This window comes from Cebidichthys violaceus, unplaced genomic scaffold (genome assembly GCF_023349555.1).
Source record: "Cebidichthys violaceus isolate CVI_PGR_0920_01 unplaced genomic scaffold, fCebVio1.0.p SCAF_17, whole genome shotgun sequence".
NCBI classification, from domain to species: Eukaryota; Metazoa; Chordata; class Actinopteri; order Perciformes; family Stichaeidae; genus Cebidichthys; species Cebidichthys violaceus.
The window spans coordinates 1,050,555-1,068,954 of record NW_027176340.1 but is presented as its reverse complement, the minus strand read 5'-3'; the positions used below and the strand labels follow the sequence as shown (position 1 = coordinate 1,068,954).

Sequence of the window (18,400 nt, the reverse complement as noted above, 5' to 3'; positions counted from 1 at the left end):
GGTAACTTTGATATGATATTTTTCAACGTATTTCCCAATGTTTTTACTTTTAAGTGACTAATAGGGACAAAGAACTGTCTGAAAGCTAAACGTGCTGCAATGTAATCGATCAGGGCAACGCCTCGCCGTCAACGTACCTCCACTAAAAATAACAAACAGACCGCTAAGCTAAAGGTATAGAAACAGATTTTGATTATTTCTAGGGTTCTTTCCATAATGTAGTCAGACTCTTTATAATAACAATCTGAAGCTGTCGGTGGACGGGGGAGGAGTTGTACCGAGAGATTACGTTGCTGCCCGTTTAGCGGCTGCCGTCTGCAGAGTTCATCAATTTAAATTTCGTTAATGGTAAGACACTGAAACATGGGAAGATAACGGTCCAGGTTGAAAAATACCCAAGTCACCCTTCATATGGGTCTGTAGAAGCTAATCCTTAATTCCAAGCTCGTGATTCAATAAAAGTTTTGCGGCTGAAACTCAAAACAGGAAGAAACATCGAGCCTTGTTATCAACTGTAGCGGTGGTGAGTCCACCTTTTGAGAATGTGCCACAGTCCAGTGGAGCAGAAGTGGAATTCCACGTCTGCAATTATTGAACAACGGGGCGCAAAAGAAAAAAGGAGGGGGGCAAAAAGTCAGTCAAGGGTGAAAAGTACACGACTCATGACTCAAATCTCTTGTTTTTTTTCATCTCTGTTTGCTTTATTCTAAAAGAAACAGACAGGGGTATACCGTAAATGAGATGATACACAACATGGAGGGGGGTAAATATTAGAGAAATGAATGGCGTGGTAAATAAATGCAGGCTTGAACGCTCAGCCAACGGGCGTTCCTTAGTACAGGAGACAACACACAGTACAGTACATCCTTTAGAGTCCACAACGCAACGACTCAGTCATGGCATTCACACAAAATCATATTGGCACTTAACGAAAACACGATGAACGCACTGGGTGTGTATATATCCTCAATCCAGGCTACAGGGAAACAGGCTTTAATACAAACAGCGGCACACAAGGCACTATGCTTCAGGTCTATCGTACGTGTGTCTCTGTTGTTTCAGAAGTGGTACCGCAGAAGTAGCTTCACATTCATTTCCAGAAGTCCGACAATAGATTTTGTTTTTAAAAAGGCACACAGAACTGCTGGCGGGGGGGAACTATGGACACGCAGGTCCTTCAAGACTGTGAAGAATCCATCAAGTCAGAAACAAACGTGTGCTCAAACGTGTGTTATAAGGCACTGTAGTAAAACATTATATATGTAGTAAAAAAAAAAAAAAATAGAGTAGGTGGTATATACACCCGGGCATTTTAACAAGTTATAGAAAACATACCCTGAATGACTGTCTCTCCCAGAGTCAGCAAAACAGACGAGACCAGGATCTCTCCAAAAACCCCTAAAAACTCCCAAAAGTGTCTTCTTTTTTTTTTTTACAACAAAGACTCTAATTTGTGTTGCTGCTGTTGATAAATTCTTTCGTTAACGGTGTCTGTGTGTCTGTTTTGAAGTCCTCGGGGAGAGGGTTTTGTCTGTAGACAGAATCTAAACCATGGTAAGGCCAGAAGACTCTCCCAAACTACAAGTACTGCTCCCTTTTCTCTGGTGGGGTACTTTTAACATTTGGTCTGCAATTCAAAAGGGAAAAAAAGAACACGTTTCAGTCAAGGTACAGTCACAGCGCACAAAAGTAAACCCAAGAAAAAGACACATATTACAAAAAAGCACCCAGAGGTCATAGGATATAAGAGAAATCATAATAAATCAGCGCAAAACAAGAACCACAGAAACGGTAAACGTTAACGTTAACGTTTGACCAACAGTGAGACAAAGGAGGGCGTGGGAGGTGTAGTAGAGGGTTCACACGGAAACGGAGGAGGCCACCTCGTTTCTTAAATAGAAGGTCTTAATCATCGTCCTTTAGGAGTCCATATTTACAGAAAAGGCTCAGAAGGTAGGGGACAGAACTGGGAGAAGACAATGCATCTCGGTTCCCACTAAGGTGCAGATGTGGTAATGAAGGAAGGGGAGTATTCTACTGCAAGAGGTCCAAATTTAGGGTGTGGGGGGGGAGGGGAAAAGACGTTGGACAGTCGGGACAGTCCTCGATAAAAGGGCGGGGGGGCTGATCAGTCGGGGAAACTAGTTTCACTCAACAACTCTGCCCTGAATTAGAGGAGAGAAGAAGACAGTAAGAGAAGAACAGGAGGAACAGAGGACAGGAGGGGACAGAAGAGACACATCAAGACTCTGAAGAGTTAGAGAGACATGATTATGGATGTTAGCAGAATGTTAGAAGGGGGGGAAGTCAATGAGAAGGTGATGCTACATGTCAGCTCGCCACCGTTTTACGGAGATTACATATTTAAAATAAATACATTAGGCTTATAATGACGGACTGGCTGATGCAGGGGACACTTGCCGAGAGTTAGATGAGAAGATTAATACCACTCTCTATACATTTATGGTAAATATGAAGGCAGAGCCACCAGAGCAAACCGGCTAGCTCGGCTAGGTTAGCTTAGTTTAGCGAAGGGGAGAAAGCAACTAGCTTGGCTGTGTCCAAAAGCAACAAAATCTACCGGCCAGCGCTATAATATATAATAAATAATATAATGTCTCATTTGTTATGTTGTTGTTGTTGTCTTCAGACAGAGCCAGGCTAGCTGTTCCTGATATGCTAAGCTATGCTAAGCTAAGCTAAGCGTCCCCCTGCTTTTAGCACAGTATCTAACAGACAGATAAGAGAGTGGCATCGATCTTCTCATCTTAACTTCCGGCAAAAAAACTAACAAATAAGCATACTTCCCGAAATTTCAAATCAGTACTTTAAATGTACATTTTCTTTTCTTTGGACATAGCTGTACAGGTTTATCAGACTTGTTGTTGAGCAGACATCTATTGTAATGCATCCTCGTGGAGCAGTCAGTGGTTTACAATAACACGTGAAGATCTACAGCAGTGAAGTTAAACATGACATTAATATTATGCATACGTCTGTTTAAACATGCTAGCTAATGTGAAGTAATGAAACTGGTGTCTTATTGCTAATGGTCCCCCAGTGAGATTAATACCTGTGTGGGAAGTACATGAATTAACTTATATCTCAGACATTGATTTGGTTATACAAGAGAATATGAGATGAAGGTGTGCGTGGTTCTGGAATGATGCTGTTAGCGGATGAGAGCCTCAAACTTTCTCTTAGTGTCGAGTCAAACGGTGGAATGACCATTAACAGCATTCATTTCAGTCAAACTAAGAAGACACCTTTTTTTACTAACAATTCACCTCCACTCATGCAGGTCAGGTTGTGTCGGAGGCCTTATTTAACTACATGGGATGCTGAACACAGCTTATTAATCACATGTAGGTTTCTCTTTCTCAGGCCGTAGCTACTGTCCTCTTGAGTTGTTATGGAGGTCCGGAGTAGTTTAACAACCCGGGGGGAGTTTACAGTCAACAATTAAAAACTTCTTCAACCTGTTCTCACTCCCCAACTCTTCAAATACCAACGTTCATCTGAGCATCCGATACTGACGCGCCGAGGCGCCCTTTAGCGTCCGTGAGACACTCGGCACGAGGCTTTTAACTTCGACGAAACTGACGTAGTATCGAGAGCAAGTCCGCGTTGGGCGAGTCGGAGGGGAAGTTTAATGGGTCAAAGAAAAGCAGGACTTTCCCCCAGGAGACCGTAAGTCAACTTGACTTATTTTATCAGGGTTCTGCCACGTAACTTAGGAACCAACGCCTGTTACGTGACAACAACGACAAACTTATTTATGTTACCAGGGGGCAAAAATATATATATTGTCTATGAGAAAATGACTCTACTTTTCTCTTGATTTATTCCCTCAGTAAACATTGTAAACATGAGTTTATGGTCTCAATCTCTAGTTTACAGTCTTCTTCAATACAGCATGATGTTCATTTAGTACATTATGCTCCATTTAGAGTCAAACAGACCATAAAGCAGGGGATGCTTTAGGGGCGGGGCTACACGCTGATTGACAGGTTGCTACCAGAGCCGTATACGACGTCTCCGCCCCCACTCCTCCACGTCCAATCGCGGTCACTTTGCTCACTGGTTGCAAAAAAAACAAAATGGCGAAAGCCAAAATCCAAGATGGCGATGGCCAAAAATATACAGTTCTTTTCCTAACCCTAAGCAAGTAGTTAAGTTGCATAAGTAAACCCAGAGATGTAGAGATGCTGAGCGTCAGTATTTGTCGAGTTGGGACTGAGAAGGTGTTGACTTGGTGGATATTTTATAGGACGATAGCGGACTCTTTTTTTAACTCAGTGAGGAGCATCTTAAACTTGTGACTACGGGCCTGGTCCTCATAACTGGAGAGTTGCACCACAGTACAACAGCAGCTTGAGCAGGAGAAGCTTTAGTACAGTGAAATTTGTGGGCTGTACCTTCACACAACGTAACTGCACCAGTGGAGTGTGAAGACACAAAGCAACATGGAGACAAAGCACAGATGCAGCTGCAACCAGGAAGCATAGGACATGCTAATAAAGTAGTATTTCTAGCTCCATGTCCATCGTCTCTGTATCTGCTGTGACACACTTTACATTGTGTCTTTGGATGTTTTGATTAGTTTCCTTTTTATTTTAAAGTGGGTGACTCGCGGTGTTGTGATTTTGGGGGTCAGATTAAAGCTGCTGCTTTAATTTCAACTAGATGTAATAAATGACATTGAGGCATTTGAGAGGTTTCCATTCACAACGGCAAGCTTTGCATCATCATATAAGTAAGCTGGATGATTGCTCGCAAATGATTTATTAAAGTTTGTCGTGTTTTTTTTAGCCACCAAAATCCATCCTACCAGTGGAGGATGTGCTTGAGTCTGCAGAGTGTAAGAACTACATGATTGCATGTGTGTTTGATAGTCTTTTTGTTTTGTTTTATAATTTGAGGAAAAAGGGAGGGGGGGTGAGGGGGGGGTGGTGCCAAGCGTGTCCGATGCTCTCTGATTGGGTGGCTGCTGGAAGGGGGTGGGGTTTACACGTACTCCCTGGCTGTGGAAGGCTGTGATTGGCGGTAATACTGCTGCCCTCGCATCTCCTCTTTAGAGCAGGAGCAGCACAGCAAGGAGCCGCCCAGGACCGTCAGACTGGCCGCCGCCCAGCCCACGAACAGGGCCGAGCCGAACTCATACCTGTGCAGGTGAGAGAGAGAGAGAGAGAGAGAGAGAGAGAGAGAGAGAGAGAGAGAGAGAGAGAGAGAGGACAGGTGTACAGGATGGCTGCGAGTGTACCAGGTTTCTATGATTACCTCCGACTCATTGGAAAAGTCAAAAACAAGTCTCGCTGAAAGTGCTTTTACCCAAGAAATATCACAGAACATCAAGTAGAATAAACAATAATCAAAATAATCTGTTAATTATCTAAAGTTTTACTTAGAAATGCACTTTTCTGATTCTTAAAATGCACATGATGACGGTAGTAATCTAATACTGACCCAACTATTTCCTCATTTGCATGTCAATAAACTGGCGACATTTGCCCACTGCTTCAAAACAGTCCCACACACAGGCGACTGTATGCCCAAAAATGCCATTTTATTTCGGCCGATATGCAAAATACTGACGGTAAGAACTTTAAATGGCACATTCATGCGTCCATCAATTTTGAAATCAATCATTTACAAGGTTGCCTTAGGGAACACGACACTCAGATCTAAAGCAAAGGACAACTAGGAGTACATAATGTTGCATTCATGAAGTTTGAGTTTGTCTGCAGTTCCTTCACATACCTGGCGTTGGGCGGTGTGTTTGGGTTGAAGAACAGATAGGACACCTGAGTGGCATACCAGGACACGGACACCAGCGTACATAGACCTGTGGAGTGAGAACAGGTCAATAAAGCCCTGCAAGCTTTCACCGAAGCTACAACAACTCACAAACGACCTGTGGGGAATCCTCATTGGGTTAACCCCCCCCCCCTCCCCCCCCCCCCGGGCTTGTGGTTTATGTCTGTGGTCAGCGACTAATGCCTCTTAAATGACCACTTCCTGTTTACAGCAGGGACTCGTAATTACAGAGAAGACCCCCCACCCACCCCTCCACCACCACCGCTCTTGCTCAATGATCTGGTTGTGGGAGATGCTGCTCTACATCTATAGCATTAACAGAACCCAGCAGAAGTCCCACCCGCGAGCAGGAAGAGCGCTCCTCCGGTCACGGCGATGCGGGTCTTGGTGATGGGGTTGTTGTCCCCCACCTTGGTGCACTTCATGCCCACCACGCTGACGATGATGCCGATGAAGCCCAGCAGCACGGACACCACCATGAGGGCTCGACACGTCTGGATGTGGACTGGATGAAGAAGAGGGATGAGGGGGGGGGGGGGACAATAGAAGATAATGGAAGAAAGGGAGGGGAGAGGGGAGATATGTTTTTAGTCCATCGCTTGGAATAAAGTGCACATTTCTGGACATTAAGAGACGGTTATGAGGGAATGAAGCAGCACGCGTGGCGTGGGGTTGATGGGAGACCACACGCCGCTCTGGCAGGAAGCTCGTCCACCGCTGTCCCGTTCCAGCGAGGTCATTCCAGAGGTCACTTCACTTTCTGGGCCAAGCTGTGGGACCTTCTTTTTTTTTCTTTTTTTTTTTAAACGATCCTGTAAATCTTCCCCGGATGATTCCGCTGTGGTTTTGCCTTCTCAAAAATCTAATGCGCCGCCCACCGGGGGCCTCAGCACACACATAACTCAGTGGGAGGAACATATTTACACATCATTTACACACACACACACACACACACACACACACACATATGTGTGCAAATGCACGATATCTGCACGCTCACACACACACAATATCTGTAGGTGGAATAGACACAACTCTCTCTCTCTTTCACACACACACACACACACACACACACACATGGAGGAGCTGTAGGAGGGCCTGCTGTACATGTTTCACACAGTGGGATTAGTGTGGCTTTGTCACAAAGCAAGATTGTTTTCACGGGGCTGTCGCCAGGGCGATCAGACTTTGCCGAGGCAACGCGGGGCGCTCAGCGATACCGTCAAACCACCGCCGGAGTGTTTGTCGAGGCGAGGGCATCGCTGACGCCCCAGCAGGAAGTCAACAAAGTCACGAATATACGTCCCGATTCTGACGAAGCCGACAAATGATTAGAAAGGGAAACATGACGGAGGCTTTACTACAGGTTTAACAGGACCTCCGAATAACAAGTGTTCACACATCACAGGAGAACGGTTCTAATGACACCAAAGAAACAAACACAACGTCACTGAAGACTTACTCAGATAGATGGACAATAACAACAGAATAGTTTGAAGAAGAACAAATGTGTCCAGAGCGTTCAGCTTCACTTCATGTTCTTCAACGCTTCGTTGAAGAACATGAAGTACATTCCTGACTACACTTTACCTGTAACTCACAGTCTTCAAATCTCTGGGAAAATTATTATTATTACTATTGTTTCCAAAGTTAAGAACGTTCCCTTTTCAATTAGATTGAGTGGATTACAATCAGTAGAATAGCCTGACATCCTGAGCTTTCAACCACATTTCACTGTCTTCAAAAATATCCATTAAGAAGCTTGAGCAACATTTCTTTATTTTGTCAAAACTCCAGTTTCCAAGGTATAGAATGAACTGTTCCATCTAGAATAGAATCGTTTGACAAAAAGAAACAATCAAACACAAATGAAGCCTCACTTTTAGTAAGTGTCCCTTGAGTAAAGATTTTATATTTCAGACAATTCAAATAGTTTGAACTAAAAGAAAAACTTTACTCAAGGTCCATTTACTCTCAACAGCATCTCACCGTCTTCAAAGCTCTAGAAAAACGATTGTTTGTAAAACCAGCAGTAATTAGAATATAATAGAGGAGAATCAACTCGGATCTAGTCTGAACACTTCATGGTCCTCAAGAATAGAACTTCATGCTGAACTATCATATGACAGAATGAGCTTCATGAGTGAGGAAGACAAAGAGCTCCAGGGCAGCAGCCTGAGCAGGAACCTGACGTCCTCGTCTGTCATGGTGACAGAAATACACTCACCATCATTCATGGTGCAGCACTGAAGCAGCAGTTCAGAAGCTGATCTGAAGGGACTTATGATGGGGCGGGGGGGGGGGGTCAATCTTTGAAGTCTGATTTATGGCTCTAGAGCTCCTTTTGATGGACTCTCTGGATGGTCTTCAACAGAGAGAGTTTGAGAGTTTGATTTTCCTGTTCTTTCATCCACTCTTCAGCATTCCTCTTTTTATTTCTGAGGGGGGGGGGGGTCAGGGCGGTGATCTGACCGGTTTCAGAGGGACGCTCGGGGGTCTTTGGGGTAAAGTAGAGGCTAAAAGCAGGGAGGGAGGGAGGCTCACCCACCAGGCTTGTGGTTGGCAGCGCCAGCCACAAGCTTTCAATGAGTGTGTGTGTGTGTGTGTGTGTAGGCGCTGTAAGGCTCCATTGTGAGGTCACTTGTGACTCTGTTGTACAGTACGTAAATATCAGTTTGCCCACTCACTACACAACTAGGACACTTCCACTCATATCTGACAACCAACAGTACAACTTTACCTCCAGAGGGTACTCTGAATACTCTGAATACTCTGAATACTCTGATTTGATGTTGTAGTACCGCACTTTATCTTGGCCAACATTTAGTTCTCATATCCGAACTGGTCAAGACTACGTCACACTGGCTCTTCTGGAGTGGGAGACATCGACTTCACACGATGTGTTTGCCATTTGTTGACCTGTTCAACTCTAACCATCACGAGGACAATGTGTGAATCACAGCCTGCTGTATCGTCTCCCTCTGAGCCATAGAGCTCCATTGTTGTCCAATGCAAAAAACTTTTGTAAAAAAACTATCATAAACACACCAATGAGCCACACTGTGGGACTGGGGGACATGTTGCTTCATTACAATGACCCCTCACACTGCAGTCTGCTTCTGAATCAGTCCCACAAACTCGCTAGAGCACCAAATGTGTATTAATCCGCGGCTGGAAATAGTCCCCAATTAAATGCCTTATTTCCTCCTGTTTGAGGAAGACTTGCTGAACACTACAGTGTCCAGCTGTTTCGGGGAGATTGCTGGGCTTTGTTTAAATATCTTCTTCAGTGAACCGTGGAGGATTTGTTGACCGTAAAAAACACAACCGTGAATAAATGACAATTCACGGGGAGTTGAGCTGACTTGGCTCTTGGGCAGATGATCCAAAACTTCTACCGTTTTAGATAACAGTGACAATATTACCAAATGAATCTCAGCAGCGAGCAGAACCACACTCCTACATTAATCTACGTTACAGAACCCTAAAGCTTTATTATGTTACTGTGTGTTTCTGGTTCTGAAGAGCTGTCCCTTCAGCACCACCACCACCACCATCCTCCTCCGCACTCGTCTGAAAACAAATTGAACCTCCTCCCATCGACCCGAAAACATCGTCTCCTTTTTTGAGCAAAACAGAAAACTCGGCAAAACCCCGCAGAGCAGATCCAACAACTTTCTTCCTGCTTGCTTGTGCCCGCATCAGTGGAGCGCAGCCACAGTCTGGTGAACAATTACACCCTCCATCACACGCTGCCCCCCGCTGAGGAAAGTAGCCGGGGAAGGAGAGTTCCTTCAGAACTCAAACCCAGCAAGCGCCAGCGTCGGATCAAACCAAACGCCCCCTCGGCACACATGATCGAACGTTGATCTGCTGCATGTCGCGACCTGTCAGGAAGCACCCGGATGACCCCGTGATCGATGGAGACTCGCTCGGTCGCCCGGAAGGTGCGCTCGGTACGTTTAAGCCCCTCTCTAGAAGCGTTTCTTCGGTGTTTTTGTCTCCGGGTGTGTTAGCGGACAGACGGAACAATGTGCGCGTGTGGGGAAGACGGAGCGCATTGTGGGAATATCTCTGGTGTTTTGGCTCAACAACTGGCCTTTTCTTCTCCGAAACAGCCCCTATTCATCGGCGGAGGACAATACGCCGTTCTTATCGCCGCGATGAGCCAAAGGAGATGTGGGGGGTGGAAGGGGGGGGGGGGGGGGTCGGGTCGCCACAAAATGTTTGCAAAGCGCCTCATTTTGTGGCGAGCGTGCCACGGCGGGGAAGCATAACACAGAGGGAAAAAAAACCAATTGTTTTATGAAAATGACTTGTGACCCAAATCCCCCCCCCCCCCCCCCCCCACTGTAGCCTTTCATTAGAACCTCTAATAGGATGATTTAAGCAGACAGTAGATGGATGGGTTCCTGTAATCTGCGTGTCATTAATTATGAGTCACTGGGTTCTACTCACAGATCAGAGATGACAGGAGGCTCATATTCTGAGCTAATTTATGTCTGAACCCCACATTCCTGACCCCCCCCCCTCCCACTCCCACTCCCTCACAAATAACGCTTTGGAGTTTTTAATTGAACTTGATGACGACTTTGCGAGATTTACAGCTTCTGAATTGTTAGTGTCCCGGTCCAGGCGGCGAGGGTTCGGGGACTTTGTGTCCTTCTGTTTTTCCACAAACTGACGGGGGGGGGGGGGTTCTCACCGGATCTTTATATGAGGAAAGTCACACAGAGCCGCCTCATTGAAATGCGATTTGTCAAAGAAAGCAATGTGAGAATGCGGCGTGACGTACGGTTAAAAGACACCGGTCTTGGTGTGAATTTGAACCGTGCTTTTCCATCATCTAGCGAAAGTCACTTAATCGGCTCCCCAGTGCCCCGTCAACACGCTAAGATCACATGTGTGATGATACTCAAAGACAAAATGAGCCTCAGGAGGACGCTTCACCAAGAAGACGGGAGATCAGAGTATCAGCCGGTGAGAGTTAGTCAGGGTTTCACACGATCAACACATGGTACTTACTGTCCAGCGAGAGCATGGAGTCAAAGATCTTGCACTGCACCTGTCCTGTGCTCTGCGAGGCGCAGCTCATCCACAGCCCCTCGTACAGACCCACGGCGGTGATGATGGCGTCGCCGGCGTACGACGACTGCTTCCACTGGGGCAAGGCGGTGGTGGAGATGATGCCGATCCAGCCGCCCAACGCCAGGAAGTAGCCCAACAACTGGAGACCTGAGTTGGCCATCCTTGTTCTTTTTTTTTTTTGAATCTCTCTTTTAGCTATGTCCCTCTAACTTCTGTCTGCGCCTCCCTGTTTGCTGCTGGCGTCGGCTTTTTGTTTTCCGTCGGTGACCCTGGCGTGTCGCCCTTTCTTTGAGCAGTCGTCCCCGCGGACACACCTGTTGCGATCCTGCCACTCGTTTCACTTTTCTCTATCTGGTCGCTCTGAGCATCTATTACCTTCTGTATCCTCTCGGCTTTAACTCTCATCTGTGGAACTCCCCCTCTCTCTCCTCGTCTCTCAACTCTTTTTATAATTATTGTGTAGCTCTTGAGCTCTCCACGTCAGTTGGGACGATGAGTCGAATGTCTTCCCTCGGGACTTTTTCCTGTTGGATTCCTTGATGTCTCTGGAGCTCGGTCGGAGTGTAAGAAAGCCTTTTCTGGTGGTCAGCGGTTCAGTTCATCAAGCATCGTCACTGAGCTGCCTCACTCTCTGCATGGCTTCTCTCTCTCTCTCTCTCTCTCTCTCTTACTCTGTGCTGCTTGCTTACTTCCCCCCACTACAGTCTTTCCATCTGCTCCTGGCTCAAGTGGCTCAACGAGGGGTAGCCGGAGAAAAAAGAAGAAAAAAATAGGAAAAAGAAGAGAGAAAAAAAAGCGTCAAACACAAAAAGTCCTTAACAGGCTGACCACGGAGGGACGGGGTCGAGGACTCGGCCCATGATTGGTCTCCTCTGTGCTGTGGGAACTCCCACTGGGAGGGAAGAGGGACGGGCCGGTTGGGAAAACAAATTCTGTTTCAAACAGAGAGGGAAAGAAAGAGATGGGGAAAAAAACAGCAAGTCACAATGACCAGTTGGCATTTTCTTGCAAAAAAATTAGCTCAAATCCGATTGACTTTAAATCTGTGTCGCTATCATTCAATCAGAAAAACGTTGACGCCCGTAGCTGTTCCACGGTCTCGGAATGCGTTGAACCTTTTTGCCCCCCCCCCCCTGGAGGTGTGGACGAGGTGGTGGTAAAAAAAAAAAAAAAAAGTGCAACAAACACACGTAAATCAGCATCCAAACAATGCCTGGCTGAAAAGGACGTGTCACAGCCAGACAGGCTCTCTGGGAATTATGGGCCGCCGAGGCAAGCCCCCCCAACCCCCCAACCCCCCACCCCACATCACCATGGTGACCGCGACAAATGGAGAGAGAGAGAGAGTGCGAGAGGCTCACCCGATTGCACATCCTTTACGAGCTGCAAGTGCAGACACACTCCGGTGTTCGCTGTGTCTTTTCGGAGAGCTTTCCCACAGTTTGCGCTTTGCCCATCAGCTCTGCTTCAACTCATCACATTACCTTCAGACTAACCGCATCATTCTATTCTGACAATTAGGCCGTCCACACGCTCGGTCCACGGAGACACGGCCGTTTTCTCACATCTGCAAGAGACATGTCTCACTCCCACCCTGGACACACACACACATCCTGTCTACACAACATGTTCTTGCCTATACTCTCAAGGTCTCAACAGACAAAAAAAAGTATTGCTCACCGAAGAATAAACAGAAATATAAAGCAGGACAAAAAGGATGTTGTTGGTGGTCTTTTCTTCACTTTCAGTTTTTCTGCCATGTGTTAGCCGTTCGCTCTTTTGTTTGCCCTTTCTCTCACCTCTCCTACCAATTGAAGCGTGAGCTTGATCCGCCATACCATCACAAAAACAACAGGACATGTGAACACGCATGTGACCGCACTTATCCGGCACCAAGCATGTCCTTGAAAACTGCTAAACTACACGTACACACACATTCTCCAACATTCACACACACATATATGGGTAGAAAGGGCGAGACGTGGAGCTCTGCGCACGGTTCAAACCATAGAAATAGAATAAAAAGGACATTGAACTGTTTTCCTTGGTCATTTGACGGGTACAAAAGAAAAGGCCGATTGTTGTTGCTTGTTATGGTGGCAACACGCTTCAGTGGGGCTGTGATGTGCGGTCGCAGCTCTGAAGGCGGTTGGCTGCTTAGCTAGCTAGCTAGCTTGTTCTTCTGCGGAGCGGTGGGAGTCAGGCAGAGGAACCGCTAGACCCAGCCGGCCGTTCGGCTCATTTTCTGTAACCAGTGGAGCATTAAAGCACGGCGGAATTAGCAAGCTAGCTAGCTTACTAGCGGACAGCTAGCTTGCTAATTTCGTCGTGCTTTAAAGAGTTGCTACTCGTTTTGGTTGTTACTGCAAAACCTCAGTGAGTCCGCCATAAGTCTGTTTAGCTTATACGGTACACGTAAAAATGGCCGCCGCTCTGACTGTCCTGCTACGTGGATTTGAGCGGGAATGTCCCTTCTACTCCTATCCTATTTCTATGGTCCAAAACAACCCTGGTTTATCGTCCTCCAAGCCCTTCTCACCCACACTATTGTTATAGGTTTGCATATTCCTGGTGTTTGTATGTGTGACCGTGACCCCCGTGTGCTCAGGATTTTGCAGTGTCTAATGAGGGGCTTGCCATAGTTGTGGTCAGAGCACAGAGACGAAAATGAGGCAAAACAAGTGCTGTGTACAGGTCAAGTGTGGCGGGCGGAGCGCTGGGGGCTTTCTGATTTTGAATCATAACAACACCACCCTGCCATTGGTGGGGTTACAACAGTCCAAGTCCAAGAGGAAAAACTCCACTCAGCAATGTTTTGCGTGTTAAACACTCACTGCCTGTAGGCTTAGAGCAAACAAGCAAAAACGTTAAAGTTAAAATTACTTATTATTTGTTCACATCTGCCACCTCCAAGGGTACTGTTGGGTTCAGTTTATGGCCACTAAATCTACTTTGTTACTGTGACAGAAAGATTGTTATCGGCTAATAAAAATAACCTTCTACTTTGATGTACAAGCATCCTAGTATCCTAACTTTACCATTCAAGGCCAATGCCTAGCCTTAACTATTGGAAGTCAATGCCTGACTTAATTAAACCTGTTGAGGTCGTAACTTCAACCATCAAACGAGAACTTGGCAACTTCCCTGTTATCTTGTAGACGTGCTCTTTCTGCGTTCTAGTTGCATTGTGGATACCAAGATGTTATCTCAGTTTTCATAGTTCTTTAAGAAGTACCAGTAGGTCTAACTATAAACATGTTTATTTAAAATGTGGGTTCATGTTTTAAATGTTTCTGTTATTATTCTCAGTAGAAAAACTCTCTCACGTTTCTGTCACTTTCAATTTAAGTTTAAGTGTAAACCCTCTTTCTGAAATAACTGGATCAGAGTAAACTCACAATGATATCGGTGAACATGCTACAGTTCCAACAAAGTCCATCAGTCCATGTGACTTATACTCAAAAGATCCATGTTGTGTCGGTCTGTGTGTTCCGGCACCATTACCGATGTGGATGCAGCCCTTCTCCACTCTTATCTCTTTGAGCGGACTCTCCCCAAACAGGAAACCGGCAAATTAAGTTAGCAGAGTCTCGTACCCATGCGCACGCAATTAAGACATCGGGGGCCAATCAGATTACTGTGGAACACATGTGGACATGTAAACAGTATTGGAGGAGGATTATGTAACGCAACAGGTGGGTTGTGGATTAGTACTTTTTGAAGAAACGGATTATTCAGTGAAGCAGCATCACTTTGATGTGTCACATGAGGGAAATTTGTATGCAGTCATACATCTGGAAGATACTACACAACGCTTGGTATGCAAACTTGTACATGAGTTCGCAGTATTCCCAGAGACCTTGTAGGGCCCTCCAGTAATTACAGCACGTCAAGCCTTTCCTGTCCGTGTTCTCCGCCCTGGAGAGCCCACATGAGAAGGTGGCGTCTGAATGAACGCTAGCTCAGCACAGAAACGTATAATGCAGCCTGTGTCTGTGCCCCAGAGGAGAGCTCCTCTGGCCGGACTCAAGTGCCCCTGAAGAGACTGTTGGCTCTGCTCATTATGGAGTTGAACAGGGCATCCCCCCCCCCCCCCCCCCCCCCCCCCACCCCACCCCCCTCAAATTACACAGCAGCATCAAGTGCCGTGTTGGACAAAAAAAAACAACCATCTTCAGGAGATGGAGGAGAAAAACAGTTTGAGAGTTGAAATGTTTGGCAGAGTTAGTGTTGTTGACTGAGGTCCTAATTGCTTCTGATTCTTCATTTTGGATTCTTCATTCTGAAAGGCTGGCGAGAGCACTTTCCACGAACGCTCCGGTTCATCTAAAGACATGCTGAGGCCGTGTGCGTCCCGCGAATTCTTTTCATCCCAGTGTTTCCTAAACTCAATGCGGTCGCCCTTGCTTTCATGCCTGGCTTCAGTTCGGCCGTTGGGTCAGCGCCTTCTGGCGATGGCAGTAGTGAAGCGTGCGACTGTCAGGGGGGGACCCCCTCCTTTCCGTCCTCTTCAACCTGCTTATCCCCCATCACCTTCCTTGTCTTTTATCTCCTCCCTCTTCCCTTCCCTCCAACTCCTGGCCAGAGGATGCATGGTTCAGTGGGTGCCATCAGTCACTCCCTCTCTCCATCGTCCCTCCCCACCTTCTACCTCTCTCCCTCTCCCCAGATTTTCCAGACCCCTTCCGCACTAAGCTGAGCTTAAGAGTCAGCTGAGCTGATCAAAGACCCGTAGCCATGTAGTGGCTAACAAGAGGCGAGAGTTCCCAACGACACAGGACCTCCCAGGGGTTTCCACCGACATAGAGCTACTGTAACTAGAATGGACACGGAGGGCCCCGGCTGATAGATGCGTCCCTGGCGTGGCGCCATGAATAGCCGTGTGGTACACTTACACAAACGGCTGTCTGGTTTTCTAGGCGCAGGTATTTATTCTTGCCGAGGACCTTGGGGCATTTTGCCGGTTTGCTCTGGCGATTTTATGTCTGCCGAGAAAGCCACCCTCCGTTTCCTAGCATCCCCCTAGTGAGGGGAAGGCCCAGGTCTGGTTCCCACCGCTGCCCTCCCTCTCACAGCATCGCCCCCTCCCTCTCCATCCACCACCCCGCCCGTCATGTCGACCCCTTCCAGTTTCCTCCGCATGTTCTGGCCCCCTATTAGTGCTCTAATTAGCAGGCTTTCCCTCCTCTTCCTCCACCCTTTGTTCCCCAGTTCTTCTTTTGTCCTTCGTGACCTGTTTTCCTTCTGTTTTCCTCTCAGCCTGTAGTCCTGCCGTAAGCCGCCGGCTGACGTCATTTTGTTTGCTCGTAAATCTTGGACCAGGGGTGTCACCTCTGGTGGTGCAGCGCGAGGGGGGGGGGCTCCTCTTATGGGTGCACATCTATCTGGAGGCGGAAGGAGCTTCATTGTGGCCTAAGGTTGACCCGGGGTGCTGGAAAACATGACTGCTTTTAATGGGGTTCCCAGAAAAGGAAAAGAAAAGTCTTTCTGGTCTGAAGTGGGGCCTCTGAGTTCCTCTGTAGAGGTTCTGCTTCCTCTCACTCTGGATGGATTCAGGAGCATGTATGCTGGTGAAAAAAAATGTAAGACTTCGGTCCTGTATTGTGACTTTTTATCGACACATTCTTGATGTTTGACAGAGAGCGGGCAGATGTTATTGGTCACACATGGTTTTAGAAGCTCACATTTCATCTGTGGACCCAAAATAAAAAGTCAAAATGCGTGAAAAGTCCTAGACAACAACCGACACAGTGAGGATGGCAGTACCTTCAGCCCCAATCTGTGATCAAATCCTCTCCAGTGATGGGATGTCTGTGGTCATTCTGCTGTGTGTGTGTGTGTGTGTGTGTGTGTGTGTGTGTGTGTGTGTGTGTGTGTGTGTGTGTGTGTGTGTGTGTGTGTGAGCCCAACATCAACAGACAGGCAGTGGGAGGTAGAGGGGCAGCAGACCTGAGGGCAAACAGCAGAGTGGTGACTATAGAGAGATTAAAAAGGGAATGTGGGACTTAATCCACTGTTATACAGCGGTCCCTCCGGGTCTCCGCTCGCCGAGAAAAAGGCAAAGAAAAGAAGAGCCGGGGTCTACAGACGCCATTCTCCTGCCATCTGGCCTTAACCAAACACCGAGCAGCCTCTCGACCCTGATCCGCCCCCGGCCCACCTTCCCCACGAAAAACCTCCTCTGCCTCCGCGCCCTCTCCATCTTCACCCTCTGCAGCCTCTCACCTCCTCCTCAGCTCCCACTTCACCGCGATGCCACCAGCACAGCATTACCGTTACCTATACTGAGTATCAGTGAACGTCCATATATAACTAACTAATAGAGCATTTGAAGGAAGTACTCGCGTAAAGAACACGTTTATTTAGGCAGAGCACCAGAGTGAACCTACTTCCCCCTCAGTCTTGATCTCCTCTTTCCTTCTTTTCACATGACAGGAGAGAAGCACGATGAAATCCTCACCGCTCATGTTCAAATATGTGACACTTGGCTGAAACCAGCACGTCTTCCCACATCCACCAATCCCTGGTCGGGGACTCTGTGTTATGTGCTGGATGTAAACAGTCCAGGGTTAGCGCTTCAATGGGATGGCCGTGGTCTGGATCCAATGTAAACATGGGGTAGTAGCAAAAGTGGACCTTCCGAACACCTCCGAGTCCAGTTTGTTCAGCTCAGAACAAGACATGTTCAGATGTGAGGGGAATTTAAAGGAGATGAAAGGAAGAGTAAGCTGTGGGGTGAACAACAACAGCTGATGCATGAAATGTAATTGTTTTCTGTGCGGAGAAATGAAGCCAATGTGGAAGTGCCAAAGACAGTTCCTCAAACGGCCACTTGAGGCTGAATCCCCATAAACCCTCATGTTAAAATACCCAACTTCACAGCACAAAAAAACATGTTTACAGCCCGGTACAAAACCGGTTTGGTCTCTATAGCCAATCCTCATTCATGTGTTATGATAGTTCAAGAGAGTGTGCCCCACCGGTTAGCTCACTGCCGCCACTCTCCACTCAACCGACAGCATTGTCGACCAGAGCGTGACCCCGATCCTCTAGTTCTCCCCGAGACAAACACCGAACCCGGCAGTCCACAAACCTTTAACTCATTGGTAAATGTAAGACGTCTCCAAGCTGCAAGCGACAAGTGGTTACCTCTGGCTGGGAGCATCTGGCCCACTGTTTGGACACAGAACCTTTCTCACACTCTTTGCCACCTTTTTATTGACCGCTATTCCAAAAATGTGTCATGTACCCGCTGTCTCGTGAAGGAGAATCTCCCCCTCGCTGTCTCGTTAACTTCCCGTCTTTCCCACCAAACGCACGCACCTTTTGGTAACAAACACCTTTTTCCTCTCATGCGACCCGTTCTGTCGTCGGTCCTCGGCGCCATGACATCTTTTCCTTAACCCCCCAAACCGGCTTCATTCCCCCATCTGTCTCGCTGTGAGTGGATGGCGGTGAGCCGAGCATCAGCCCGGTCTGCCTTCACCGTAACAAC

The 18,400-nt window shown here is 47.2% G+C and overlaps 1 protein-coding gene across 2 annotated transcripts; it reads right to left on the bottom strand.

Moving 5' to 3' along the window:
* Positions 1–682: 682 nt before the first annotated feature.
* On the bottom strand, positions 683–11,739 carry cldn19 (claudin 19). Of its 2 annotated transcripts, none has more exons than XM_068711876.1 (5): positions 10,843–11,739; positions 6,158–6,322; positions 5,761–5,845; positions 5,018–5,164; positions 683–2,165 (listed from the first exon to the last, which is right to left on the bottom strand). In XM_068711876.1, exons 1-5 carry the CDS (start codon positions 11,063–11,065, stop codon positions 2,129–2,131), a joined length of 657 nt encoding a protein of 218 aa, XP_068567977.1. In that variant the 5' UTR covers positions 11,066–11,739; the 3' UTR covers positions 683–2,128. The 2 variants fall into 2 exon arrangements, with proteins under 2 accessions (XP_068567977.1, XP_068567976.1); XM_068711875.1 differs by having other exon boundaries at positions 686–1,627; positions 10,843–11,734.
* Positions 11,740–18,400: the final 6,661 nt, after the last annotated feature.